The sequence below is a fragment of the Schistocerca nitens genome, chromosome 5 (genome assembly GCF_023898315.1).
Source record: "Schistocerca nitens isolate TAMUIC-IGC-003100 chromosome 5, iqSchNite1.1, whole genome shotgun sequence".
In the NCBI taxonomy this organism is placed as follows: domain Eukaryota; kingdom Metazoa; phylum Arthropoda; class Insecta; order Orthoptera; family Acrididae; genus Schistocerca; species Schistocerca nitens.
In genome coordinates this window covers 766590794-766605872 of record NC_064618.1, presented here as the reverse complement: position 1 = coordinate 766605872, position 15079 = coordinate 766590794, and the positions used below count along the sequence as shown (strand labels likewise).

The 15079-nt window shown below is 41.5% G+C and overlaps 1 protein-coding gene across 2 annotated transcripts in view; it reads right to left on the bottom strand.

Moving 5' to 3' along the window:
* The window catches only part of LOC126260941 (3'-5' exoribonuclease 1-like), a 78040-nt gene that overhangs the window by 41130 nt on the left and 21831 nt on the right, over positions 1-15079 (bottom strand). For both annotated transcript variants that reach the window (XM_049958447.1, XM_049958449.1), the window contains exons 3-4: positions 12603-12891; positions 2251-2334 (exon numbers count right to left, since the gene is read on the bottom strand). In XM_049958447.1, coding sequence (XP_049814404.1) covers positions 2251-2334; positions 12603-12891 — 373 coding nt within the window. The remainder of the gene's footprint in view (positions 1-2250; positions 2335-12602; positions 12892-15079) is intronic.

Here is a 15079-nt window from a genome sequence, read left to right as displayed (position 1 = left end):
AAGGAAACTGAAGTGGAATGGTTCTTCTCTGTGGATTTGTAGGAGAATATGGATGAAACAAGCTACTCCTAAATTACAATACATTGCCTGTCAACATTTCCGTATCGTATTGAATACAACTATGTGAGGGATTCCATATTTACTCTTGGTTTTCATGAGTAACTGCCCTGGCATATCTGTAAATAAAATCTATGCATTATTGGTAGCATTAACCTCTCTTATTATTCATAGCTTTCTCCATTTAAAACAGAGATCTTGCATAGACATTTTTTGTGCCAGCAGTCATTTTATCTACCAGTTAAGTATAAGCAATAATGCACTCAGTCATTAAAGCTCCTTAAAGAATAGAATCTTCCTCTGTGGATATCAGTTGTTCAATAACAAGAAATTCAGGGCAATATTCATAATATATTAATTGTGGGAACACACTATGGCGGAAGTCACGAAAATGGGCACCTCACTGTCTTACAGCGTTGCCCGTTAGTGATAATTTCATGTGTTAATAACAATTCTGAAAGAAATATTAGAAATATTTAATTTTAGTCTAGAATATGATGTAGTACTTTCCAAAAGAAAATTCTTCACAGGTACTACAAAATAAATACAATGACAATGTTGCCTGGAATTTTGAAGAAAAGTAATTTTTTACTTCAACCTGTGGAAAAAAAGCAGAGCCACTAACATTTTTAGACTGAAAAAAAGAACATATGAACATTCTCAAAGCTTATTGATGCAAGTGATACATATTTTATCATGAAAAAAATACTGTAAGAGATATGAAACTATTCTGCCTGTGTAACTAAAAATGTCATCACTAATGAATATGCATTCTGTTGGACCTTGTAGGAATGTCCAGACAGTAGTCCCTGCCGCTCTCCTTTTTGTTTGTTTTTTAAATCGCAGCTCTTACTGCTCCTTTGTCACTGCATCCATCACCCAAATCACCAATATATGCTACAGAAAAGCAATTGTATGTATTTTCAGGTCATTATTTCCGCTGAAGTCAAGTAAAACGAATGTGTGTGCATGGTTTTGTGGAACCCAAGTTTTATCGAAGTATACTACAAGAATTTTGTCCTCAGCATGCAATATGTACATGTACACAAAACTTTGTTCTTACAGCTGAAATATCTCTGATTTTCTTTAAAAATTTTCGTTTGTCATTACACTTTCTGAGCCAAAAACCAAGTGAGCATAGAAGACAAAGAATGGAGGTCTCTGAGCCAGCATAATTAATTTTTTCACTGAGTATTTATCTAGCTGTAGATACTCTCCTTTGTCAGTATGGATGTATAGTTCTATGCACTAATTTTTTGTCAAAATCATCAAATTCTGTAAATTTCCATTTTGATTTATATCACCTTCTTGGGGAATCAAATCACTTGCCCACATCTAGAGATTCTGCCAATGTCACTGCACTGTTAATATGGCACACAGTTGATTTAAAAATACAAGTTTTGTCTTCATTTTAGGAACATGTGCAAAATTTATATTATTCCTGGTTTCTTCACTATTGACCAGATCAGTAAAAAATCTTAAGCACATTTGAAATGACAATCTCAGTTTGCTTTTGAATGTCTTATCGCACTTTCTGCACATTGACTAGAATACGCCCTTGCTCCTTCATTTCACTCAGTAGCAAACACTCTACTATTCCACAGAGGACTAAAACCACACATTAACACATGCTGTCGCACAGAAACACTAAACACTCAGCTGGTGCTGACCTACTGCACAGTGTATATGTCAACAAAGCTATGAGATGGGCAAATCACAATGTTTAGTGCCTTTGGACTGTAGGCAACATGTGTGACCTTGAGGTGTCTAATTTCATGACGGCCACTACAGAAGTCATACTTTTATCAGTAGCATGGTTCATAGTATTTATAAGTTGGGTACAAGACAATTATGTTACTATTGCTCATACTAAATAATAAATTTTCTATCTCATACTTTTATCTAAATAAAGAGAAACCAAAAGGGTTGGCTTCTTTTCTTTCTCATTTATTTGAAAAATGTCGTAAACCACTGCCAAAAGCTTGTTATAAACACTTTTTGAATATGACCAGTTTCAGTCTTCAGACAATCGTCGAGCAATGTAAGACATTTAAAGACTGAAACTGCTTATAATAATGAAGTATTTATTATCAGCTCCTGGCAGTGAACTATGACTATTTTTAAATACCTATGAGCTATGAGACACCACCAACAAAACACATATTTCTTATTTATAATGCTTCAGTTACATACCCTTTTACTTTTGTAGAAATTGCTGAATGTCTTTCTAATATTTATCCATTTTTTGCCAAAACTTGGGTACGGTATGCCAGAGAGCTAAAAAACAAAGCAAATAAATCATATCAATGTAAATGCAACTGACTATTGCTAGTAGACATTCATACTTTTTAAGTGTTCATACAACAACATTACAACAAACTTTTAAACACAGTGACAGTTTGTAAGTACAAGGGTTGGAACTTAAATAGTGCCAACTATTCATTCACAACCGATAAAAAAGAGTTACACGTTTGCACCTGTTACTGTCCTTCAAAGTAGTCACCAGCATTGTGTAGAACCTGTTGCCAGCGATGTGGAAGGCATAGTATACTGTCAGCAGGACCTGTTATGTTGATGGTGCAAATGGAGCAGTCTACTGCCTGTCGAATCTCTGGAACAGTTCTGAAGCGAATGCCATGAAGTGCTTCCTTCATCTTCAGAATCAAATCAAATTCACAAGGACTTAAGTCCAGGGAGTATTGTGGATGGTACAATACTTCCCAGTCCCACTGACCGAACAGAGCAGCCACAGCTTGCACTGTATGCGCCCATGTATTGTCGTGCAAAATGATGGGTGGGTTGCGCGGAAAGTGTCGCCGCTTCTTTCGCAAAGCTGGTTGCAGTTGATGCTCCAAAAACGAACAGTAATACTGTGCATTGACAGTCTGCCATGGAGGAACGTAATGCATTAGGATAACAACATCACAGTCGTACACGAGAATCACCATAACTTTCACCATACTGGGGCTCTGACGCACTTTCGACTTTCGCGACAACCCATAATGACGTCATTCGTTGGATTGGAATTTCAGTTTTGGCTCATACGATGTGGCCCCTGTCTCATCCAGTGTTACAATATGGCATAAGAAAGCCTCTGCTTCGCACTCATAGCGCTCCAAGTGGGTCTGAGCAGCATCATAACGCACCCATTTCTGCATTTCCATCAAGTCATGCGGAACCCGTCGTGACGCAATTTTTCGCATGCCCAGGCGTTCCTTCAGGATGCGAAGCACAGTCGTATTCACTAACCCGGTTTCGTGAGCAAGCTCACTGTTCTGTAAGGCAATGCCAATTACCCGCACACCTTTTGAAGACCTAGATGACACTGTCGTGCTGTACAACCTCTGGCACATTCAATCTTGATCCAACTCTGTTGCTCCTGTTTCGAACTACTCACTCACAAGTGACTGTTTTTCCCTCGATTGGGCCGCAAGCCAGAGCCATGGGACGGGCAAGTCTATTTGTTTGGAGGTAAGGTAGGTATGTCAACAACGTGTGCTATCAGCGACAATAGTAGATTCAATTGCATAGTGTCTCCACAGCAGTGTTGTCACTATTTAAGTTCCAACGTCTGTACTATCTTTACAGATAAATAGTAGCAGCAGTAAGAGAAACAGAAACACTGATTGCCTTAAGCTTTGAGATTCAAGGATAACTTTATGCGGGCAGAAAGGGAGCAGAAGGAAGAGAATATAGTAAACAAATGGAGAAGAAATTCAGCCCTTGCAGCCTCGGATGGTATGGAACAGAATCTGGTTCCACTCAATCTTATTCTGTATGTGACTGTCTTTCATCTAGTCTCATTCTTAAGATAAATGCTACAACTTTTCTTTCTCCCTTCTGTCTTCTGTTCTATAAGAACTACCTGGTTTTGACAAACATGTTGTCAACAGCCTACTATTTATGTATTCTTTTATGAGGTACCTTTCAAAACATTTTCAGGCCATTTAAAAGTGTTTACTTCTCTTTCTCAGTTGGCTTTAGCTTCCAACATAGGAACCCATTTCTTGAATTACAGACTGATTGCCTAATATTTTCGTTTACAGTTCCAGCCGTTACCATCTCAGCAATCAGTATGTAAGCTTCTTTTTACCACTTCATTGTATGGATTTTCGTTGGTACTTTCAAAGTTTGAATTGGAGTTTGTTAGTTTAAATATAGATATATCCCAGACAAGCAGCATATTATTCATGTCACTACCCAACTATACAGGGTCAACCTGAACTGTACGAACAAACTTCAAGAGGTTAAATAGAGTATATTGAGGAATTAATTAAGCATAAGGACCAATGTCTGGAAACATCATCTAACAACACCACAGTGCATGAAAACTCGAGACCAATCTAATGACACTCTTTGAGCTTGTGTTCATCGCAACATACTTCCTGTTTGATAGAAATTATTATGAACAGGTGGAGAGCATCACCATGGGTTACCTGTTGCTGGTGGTGGTGAATTTTTTTCATGGATGATTTTGAAGAGAAGGCACTATATCACACCCAATTAAAATCAACTTATTTCTACTGTTTCGTTGATGACATGCTCACTGTTTGGCCACATAGATGGAACAGCTTCGGTGCATTTCCCCATCACCTCAACTCGTTTGACTCAAACATACAGGTTATTATGGCGGTGGAAAAGGCAGGTGCCCTCCCATTTCTTGACATCCTGAGGAAACAGAAACGAGGTGATTTTGGGATGAGACAAGGTTAAACGTGTATTTCGGCCAACCATTAAGACCTTGACACTGCTAAGTCTATTCAGTGAAGGATGATCAAGATCTCTGGGGTCTACCAGACAACACCTGCCATTGCAACAAATCATACATTGGAGAAACTGTCACACAGCAGAAGATACTTTCCACGAGCATAAGACGACACACTGAATTGTGCCAGACCATTAAATCAGCCATGATCAAGCATAGCATAAAAAGAGGTCCTGCCATAGGTTACAACAAAACCAAGATACTTAGGCAATCTTCCTCCTCCTGGGATTGTGTGATTAAAGAGGCCACTGAAATTAGCGTCCATGATTGCTAATTAAGAAAAATAGTGGCCTACAAGTTTAGTCAGGTGCTGAATCCTGCACTGAGCCTAGAAAAAGGAAACCATTCCTGTACAGTAAAGTCTGCACCCGAGAGAGACAGCGCAGACACACTGGACGCCACAGTTTGCAGTCAGTTGTCACCATTCCCACCACGAGGGCTACACGGACTACAACAGGAGCAGAGTGACTTAATGGGAGGATGGGTAACAGCTAGTGTAAATAGGATGCTGACTGAGCACAGCAGCAATCATCAGAAACCATCTGAAGATGGCAACAAGTCTGCTTGTCAGAATAATCTGGAGAACTTGCAACCTTGAAAAATCTACAAGTTAGAAATATACAAGCAAAATATCAGATCACATGAATTGTAACACCAACACCTCTGCCATCAGTGTGCAGTGTTGTTGTGGTGGGTGTGAGTGCAACTGCCACCATCTAACATCCTGAATGCTGTCTGACCCTTTACAAGGAGTTCCACTTGAAATCGGCTAGTTACAGTGGGGCCTAGAGTTTATTGTGGACTCCGAATCATTATGCGACTTTAATTTCTCATTCATAATTTAGAGAACCAGCATTTGAAGCTGACTGCCGACTGATTTCACTGCTGTCGACATAAAACGTGCATGAGGATCAGAAAGATAACATTAGGGATCATATGGAGGTATACAGTCATTTTTCCCTTGCTCTATCTAGAAATTACTAGTAATGGTACAGGGTGGTTGGCTGGTTTAAAGGAGGGGGGAAGGGACCAAACTGTGGGGTCATTGATCCCTTATTCCCAGTAAAATAATTACTCGAGGGAAGGAAGGAAAGAAAGGAGACTTACAGCACAATAACAGGAGAACAGAAGAACCAGAAGAAAGACAACCAACACTACTATGGACAAAACAGGTGAAGAAAACCACAAAGAGAAGCAAGAAACAGGTAGAAGGGATAAAACAAGAGAGCCTATGACCGTGGCTGGCCGACCACAAGAATAAGAAGGAAAAGCCAGCCACTCTGCAACAGATTAAAACATCCAGTCTAAAAGCATTACAGTGGAGAACACAAAGGGACCAGGGACAACTTATATAGAATGACAAAACCTACAGTCACGTATAAACCGTAAAACTAAATTAGCCGATGAGGCTTTGTCAGCTAAAATTAATGGCAACAAGTCCAGTAACTGAGGAGTCCATCACAGGGCAGCCAAAGAAGTACAGCTCACCAATATATTTGCCACTGTCAGTAGAAGGTAGCCATGTGTCACCCAAGTGTAGCCAATGTGGAGCCGACAGAGAACCACTGAGTTCCTGCAAGAGGCCCGCGTGGAGATCTTCCACACATTCGTAGTCTCCTTAATGGCACGCAGTTTGTTGTGCATACTGAGGTTCTGCCATTCCATCTCCCAAAGCCGCAAAACCTTGCAGCGTAGTACTGAACGCAGGTCAGTTGCAGAGAAGCCGATCTCCATAAGCGGTTTCTGCAAGCCTGTTTGGCCAGCGTGTCGGCAAGTTCATTGCCTGGGATATTCCGACATGACCTGGGGTCCAGACAAACACCACTGAATGACTGGACCGTTCCAGGGAACAGATGGACTCCTAGATGGACGCTACCAAAGGATGAAGAGGGTAACACTGGTCAATAGCTTTTAGGCTGCTCAAGGAGTCAGTACATAGAAGAAACAACTCCCCCAGAATGAATGGATGTGCTCAAGAGCACAAGATATAGCCACCAGCTTGCCAGTGAAAACACTGCAGCCATCAGGCAAGGAATACTGTTCAGTATGTCCTTCATGAACATACAAAAAGCCGACGTGATCATCAACCATCAAGCCATCAGTGTAAACCACTTCATGGCCTCTATACATGCCAAGAATCAAGAGGAAGTAACAGCGGAGAGCTGCCAGGGTTAACTGAGTCCTTAGGGCCATGTGAAAGGTCCAGGCGAAGCCACGGCCTAGGTGTACAACATGGAGGTGTACATGAATGGACCTCAAGTATAGGTGGTAAAGGCAAGGACTCCAGTTCAGATAGAAGGGATTGGGCATGAACTGCAATTGGAAGCCCTGACCTGGGCTGCCGATGCAGGAGATGAACCTCCGTGGGTGGGAAAAGGAGGTGGTTATTCGGATGCGCAGAAGAACTACAAACGTGTGCAACATAACTGGCCAGCAGTTGCGCACACCTAACCCGCAATGGAGGGACTCCGGCCTCCACCAGGATGCTGGTCACCAGACTCGTCCAAAAAGTTTCTGTCGCTAGACAAACGCCACAGTGGTGCACTGAGACAAGCAAACACAACACTGAGGGCACCACCAAACCATAAACCAGACTCCCACAGTCAAGGCAGGATTGAACAAGGGCTCTGTAGAGCTGCAGCAGCGTAGAGCGATCTGCACCCCAGTTGGTGTTGCTCAGGCAGCTGAGGGCACTGAGGTATACTGCCAGCACTTCGATTAATCTGACGAAGGTGAGGAAGCCAAGTCAATTGGGCGTTGAAAACCAGTCCTAAGAACCGATGTGTCTCCACTACACTGAGTGTATCGTCATTGAGGTAAAGGTCTGGTTCCGGATGAATGGTATGATGCCGACATAGTGCATAACACACGACTTTGTGGCTAAAAACTGGAAACCGTAGGCTAGAGTCCATGACTGCGCCTTGTGGATAGCTCCCTGTAGATGCCGCTCACCAACGCCAGTACTGGTGGAGCAGTACGAAGTGCAGAAGTCGTCGGCATACAGAGAAGGTGAGACGGACGGCCCTACAGTTGCTGCTAGACCATTAATGGCCACTAAAAATAGAGATACACTCAATACAGAGCCCTGCAGGGCCCCATTCTCCTGGATGTGGGGGGAACTATGGGAGGCACCAACTTGGACACAGAAAGTACAAAGCGACAGGAAATTTTGGATAAAAATCATGAGCGAGCCTTTGAGGCCCCACTCATATAATGTGGCAAGAATATGATGTCGCCAGGTTGTTTCATAGACTTTTTGTAAATTAAAAAAAAGACAGCAACCAGGTGTTGGCGAATGGAAAAGGATGTTCAAATGGCAGACTCGAGGGACAGAAGATTGTCAGTGGTAGAGCAACCCTGCAGGAAGCCGCCCTGACATGGAGCCAGTAGGCCACATGACTCCAGGACCCAACCCAACCGCCGACACACCATATGTTCCAGCAGCTTACAAAGAACGTTGGTGCGGCTGATGGGTCAATAGTTATCCACATCAAGCGGGTTTTTACTGGGTTTGAGCACCAGAATGATGGTGCTCTCCTGCCATTGCAATGGAAAGACACCATTGCACCAGAACCGGTTGAAGATGACGAGGAGATGTCGCTCGTAGTCAGATGAGAAATGTTTAATCGTCTGACTGTGAATCCGATCTGGCCCAGGAGCAGTGTCAGGGCAATGTGCAAGGACACTGAGGAGCTCCCACTCTGTAAATGGGGCATTATAGGATTCACTGTGGTGTGTAGTGAAGGAGAGGACATTCCCTTCCAGCTGTCGTTTGAGAGTGCGAAAGGCTGGTGGTAATTCTCCCACACAGAGGCTCGAGCATAGTGCTCAGCAATCACATTTGCGTCGGTAGATAACACGCCATTTATGTTAACACTGGGAACACCTGTTGGAGTCGGGTATCCGAAAACACGTTTGATCCTTGCTTAGACTTGGGAAGGTGATGTATGGCACCCAATGGCCGAGATGTATCTCTCCCAACACTCCTGCTTCTGGCCTTTTGATAAGTTGGTGATCGCGGGCACAGAGCTGTTTAAAGGCTATGAGGTGCTCCAGGGAAGGGTGGCGCTTATACCACTGTAGAGCTCGCTGATGCTCCTTAATTCTTTCAGTGACTTCCGGCAACCACCAAGGGACTGCCTTTCGCTGCGGGCACCCTAGAGAATGAGGGATCACGTTTTCTGCAGCAGAAAGGATTGTTGCAGTCACCTGCTCAACCATCACATCAATGTTCCTGTGTGGGGGAGATTCAATGGTGACAGCAGAGGTGAAAGTTCCCCAGTCCGCCTTGCTTAAAGCCCATCTGGGGTCACGTCCGTGGGCCTGATGCCAGGGCAGTGACAGAAGATGGGGAAGTGGTCACTACCACACAGGTCATCATGTGCTCTCCAGTGGATAAATGGGAGAAGTCCTGGGCCGCAAACTGATAAATCAATGGCCGAGTAACTACCATGAGCTACTCTGAAATGTGTGGCAGCCCCAGTATTTAAGAGGCAGAGTTCGAACTGAGACAGTAAAGTTTCGACATTTCTGCCTCAGCCAGTAAGCACGGTGCCACCACACAAGGGGTTATGAGTGTTAAACTCTCCCAGAAGTAGGAAAGGTTTAGGAGTTGATCAATCAGTGCAGCTAATGCATTCAGGGGTACTGCACCATCTGGAGGAAGATATACATTGCAGACAGTTATTTCCTGCTTCATCCTTATTCTGACGGCCACAGCTTCAAGAGGGGTTTGAAGGGTCACACTTTCACTACAGACTGAGTTTAGGACATAAACGCAAACTCCACCTGACACTCCATTATAGTCACTACAGTTCCTGTAATATCCCTTATAGCCACGGAGGGCAGGGGTCTGCATTGCCGGGAAACAGATTTCCTGGAGGGCAATGCAGAAAGCAGGTGTAAAGCTTAACAGTTGCTGTAGCTCAGCCAGGCGGTGGAAAAAACAGCCACAATTCCACTGGAGGATGATGGCATCATGAGACTGGGAAGGCATGGAACATTCAATGAGGCAGTTTATGCCTCAGGGTCACCTGCTGCCACCGACTTATTGCCTGAGCAGTCTATATCCATTGTGTCTGAGGGTCTGGCAAGATCTAGGTCCTCAGTGGACGCCAGAGTCTCCACCTCATCTGCAGACATAGAGCTTGTAGGTAGCGGTGGTGAGGGTGCCACCGCAATTCCCTTGGTCTTGGGGATCTTCTTTTTGGATTTCTCTCACTACTCCTTGGGTTTCCCTGGCTGGGAGGACTTCACTGATTCAGTCTCCGGGACTGAGGATGAGCATGAAGCCCTATGACCAGCTGCTTCTGGGCTCTTCAGTCACTGGTGGATGTCGTCTTTCCCACTAGCAGAAACCTGGGGAGGGAGTGACCCAAGGGACCCCTTCTTAGTGAGTCCTCTAAATACTCAACAAAAAACTGAGGCTTCATTGTCATGAAAGATCCCCATAAGCTCTCGAATATACAAGGTACCGGGGCAAATAAGAGCCGCTGCCATTCTTAGCCTGACGTTCCTCCCATGGTGTGGCCACAGAGGGGAATGATTTGGGGTCATACTCCTGTGTGTTGAATTGGCCCATGAACGTTTAGAGACTGCTGGTGTTTGACCACCAGCAAGAGATGATGCACTACGCTTCGTCACGTCATCTGGCCTGATGCCACCCACTCCGACCGGGAGCCCTCCCCATCGGTGCCACCCAGCCACAGCAAAGGCCATCTGGCAGGATGGTCATTGCTGGGAGTCCCGATGCCCCAGGGTGATGGGCATCTACTCCTCGGCATACGCGGGGAGTTAACGGCACAGGCATCAGCAGAGTGATCCCTGTGTGGTCAGGGGACTACAACCAACAGGGTACACACTGGCCCCATCACAACAGACTGGCTACCGTGCTGGATATCAGGTGCAACCAGGCTAACAAGTCCATTATCATTGTCAGCGTAGAAAACGATACTGCACAGTTGATGGAAAAATACGCACCAAGGAGGGTGACCTAGCCCAACAGTTGGAGAATGAGCAGAAGTGCAGATCCACGTCAACAAAGGATGCGATAGGTCTTTATGAAGCACCAAGTAAGGTGCCCTTCCTCAACTGGCTCGCTCTTTGGGAAAGTTTTGAAAAATGGTCAAACCCTACAGGAGACCATCACATAAAGGTCAAAATGTGAGAGACTCCTTTTAGTCGCCTCTTACATCAGGCAGAAATACCTCAGGCCTATTCTAACCCCCGGCCCAAAGGTTGGTAATGGTACAGGGTTTCATACGGTGGCTAGCGGAGTATCAACGTAGATGTAGGTAAGTGGCCAAAAATTATAGGACCGATCAAGTACTGGCACTTGAACATTTGAGTTTGTAATCTGACACTTACACACTCTGCCACCACATCATGGAAGACACAAACAGAAACAAAAATATCGTCCTCATTTTCCTCTAGACAACAGCACTACCGGTGAATAATAAAAAATAATTTACAAGTTGCTAATTTCGTCCGACAGTTTGTATACATTGGGAATGTAACCAGATCTACTGATGTCTCTTTAATGACATCAAATATTACTGCATTGCAATATCTAACCACATAATGTTTTAGGAACTTAACCTATTTAAGGCAAATGCCAGAATGGTTCCTCCAAAAAGGGCACAACCTATTCCCTTCCCTATCCAATCTTTCTCTATGTTCCCAGTGATCCTGTCACTAAGGATACTTTAAACCTTGCCCTTGATCTTTCTCCTGTGCCTTATTAATTATATCATCTCACTTTCAAAGCTTACTAAATAACAACAAGTTAGACTCACTTTTATAATTTTGATTTCTTTTCTTATTGATCATGTCACATGTGGCACTTATTCCCATCTTCACTTCTTCATACACACTGCTTCTCTTCCATTTGTCTTTATTTCATTATTAATTCATGTTCACAATGTAGTTCCTGGAGCATCTCAACACCTTTCTCTGTCTTCCCGCCCTCTCCACAGTCCTTCCCTGACTACTCCCTCTCTGCAAAACTTGCCAGACTACCTAAAACTTTCTCACATATCACATCGGTATTCATGCGGATCCTTTTGTTGCATTTCACAATGTTATAACTGCTCTTTAATTAATTACAAGCACGTAATTTCCACTCAACATTCCTCATCATTAATTACACCTCAGAGTGTGTACAAATTTATCAGAACTAAGAGCCTCTTTTCTTTATGATTACACTGGTGCATCAAATAACACCAGTATTCTTTTCAACAAAACAGGATATTTTTCATTTCAAAGCAACAGTAGAAGATTTTTTTGAGAAGATGAGAAGCATATACAGCCGAAATAAGAAAAATTGGAGCAGCTCTGGTAAACACACAAAACAACATATAGTATAAACAATAACAATAATAAGAGTGCTAGCTCTCATTTAAGGTTTTTCTTCCATCAGTAGACAGGAAGGAAACCAGAGAAAGTAAGACATCCTGAGCAAATAAAATATAAAATAATGTTATTGAAGCATTACTAAACATTTTGCAATTTATTAGTGTAATAAGTTTCCTTTAATTATAATATGACATAGGTTCACTAGTGTTGAAAACTATATACAAAAGTTAAAACATTTAAATCACATTCAACAAATAGGTGGATTTCAGATTAAACACCGAGAAAACTCTTGATTGATCTCACAACAAGCAAGAAAAGAAATAAAAATCTAATAATAAATAGCAAAAGAAAACAATTTGAAACAACTCAGTGTTGCGAGATACACATATACTCACTACTAATTTACACAATCGTTGGAATTACTCACCTGGCATTGGCCGTACAGAAACCTCCCCATATCCCAAGGCCCATCTGTCACGATGGCATACTTGTACTTCGTTCCAAGTCCATGTTTCACCAGCCAAGCTTCAAAACGTGACAGAACTTCTGGAAATGTTTCAGCTTTGTCAACTTGCTCCTGAGTGATTCCCGTCAATTCAGTGCAAAATTTAGACAGTGTTGATTTTACAGTTGGTCTACAATATGACTGAAAACAATCCTCAATTTCTTGCTTTTCTGAATTTACCAGTACTGCTGGGAACTCTATTATTTCATGCCTGGAAATTTAACCAACATGTGAATTTAAAAGGAATCAAACCACTGTAATCATGGAAAGAAAGGGTTGAAGTACATCTATGAGGCACTGCTTTTTAATCAGATGTTAACATACTTAACTGATTACTAAAGTCAACATTGACTTTTTGACCTCTAACCTCAAATTTTAGTGTGATGGAAAAAACACATACTTCATTAACATAACTAAGGAACTGCAAGACAGACGTAGTGGCAGATAGCTCAACTGGTAAAAGCATTATGATTCAAATGTCTAGGATCAAAAGCTGATAAATGATATAAATTTAAAGTGATACACTTGCACTAATTTTACCCAATTCCCATAGATGTATATTTCATTTAGATATACTGAGAAATATGAGACCAGTACGAGTAAACTTCCTGTTCTACATCGACCAAATTAACTTACTCCTTGAAATACATCACAAATTCTGAAAAACAAAAACATCAGAATAATCTCATGATGGTTTCTTACTATTATCTACCAAATAATTCAATAAAGGACAAAATAACAAAGCACAAAAAATTCTTCACAGATCACAAATCCATAGATCCCCCATTGTGTTTTATAAGTCTTAATACGGCCTCTAAATCTGAAAATCATCAAATGTCAGCTATTAACGTACAGTAACATTATCACAATGAACAGTCAGCAAAATTACACTGGATCAAATAGTGATTCGTAATGCACAATAAGTAGTAATAGAACAACAGATATGTTACTGATGCTTCTCAGAAGACTCAGACCACATAGACAGAACCAGTAACAGCACACGATAACTCAATTAGTGGGAAAAATATTCCAACACATACAACTCTTCCACATTTTTATTTACCATAACTTGCATGTTTTTGTTCTCATAAATCTACCTTCTGAAGGATACAAAATAATTTTCTTTCTTTTGGTTATTCAGACATGTTTGAGCACCAGCCTGTCATACACAGTCAGCTAAGGACTGGATTTTTACACAAGGAACAAGTGGCACAATTACTCAAACACACACAGAACTTTTAGAGAGAGCAGGTGCTGTCAATGTAAGATTTCCATTTTGTAACATTTTGTTGTTTTAAATTCCAGAGTTTCTGATGATGCTCTTGTAAAATTATAGAGTAAAACCGGTAAAAATAAAACATTCTAATTGCAACTTGTATCTGTCCTGATAAAATCAATTGCAGAACACTTTTGGACTGAAGATTACTGTACTAACAGTACTTTTTTAACTTTTGTAGCAGTAGGCACCAATCTGTTTTGAACACAAAAGATTTGCAATGGTGCCTATTTGATCTTTTTCACTGTCTTCGAAACATAGTAACATTCATCAGTTAAATATCGTTTCAAAAGTGCTAAAACTGTCATTGCTAAAACTGCCACTGAACCATGCAAAATAACACAATAAACAAATGATTACCTAAGTCAAAAAGGTCTTCAAATAATATCTTAATCAACATATTATACCACTGATTAGTAAGAAAATATATATCAGCACATTTTTAAATGTCTTAATAACTTTGATCCACAAGGATGAATAAAACAAACACCTCTCTTACACCAATATTAAATGGCCAGTATCAATCTTAATGCATCATTTCCAGTTGGTTCCTTGCCACTTCTGCAAAAATTTTCTCCAAGCTGTATTGCAGTTCAAAGTGACACCATATTAAAGTTACACGAAAATCACACTTATGGTTTCCATGTAAACAAATGCAGTTTCACTTTAGTTATCATGCCAAGTCTGTATTTCCATGAATGCTATTTCCATCTAGCTAGTAGGTCCATTATTTAATTTAAGTCCTCCAATGACAAATCACATGTGTTCACACCTAACCACAAGAAACTGAAAAAATCCGAACAGCACTACACATCTGCACATGGGAAACACACTGTGAATTCTTGCATTTTTTCTATATTACAAAAGCAACTTTATTAATCTGTATTATCAATAACTTCTAACTGCTGAAGGTAGCACTCTAAATTACTCCCACCCCTCCCCTTCTCCCCAGAGATGATATTGCTCCCAGTATGGCTGTCAGATGACTTTCTTGAGCAACTACTGAAATTGTTTAAATGTTGAAGTCCTTCAGTGAATTAGATAAGAAGTTCAAAATTGATTTATTTTATTTTTTTTTTTTTTTTTAATTCCAATGCAGATATTCCCATTGGTCATTTTCTTT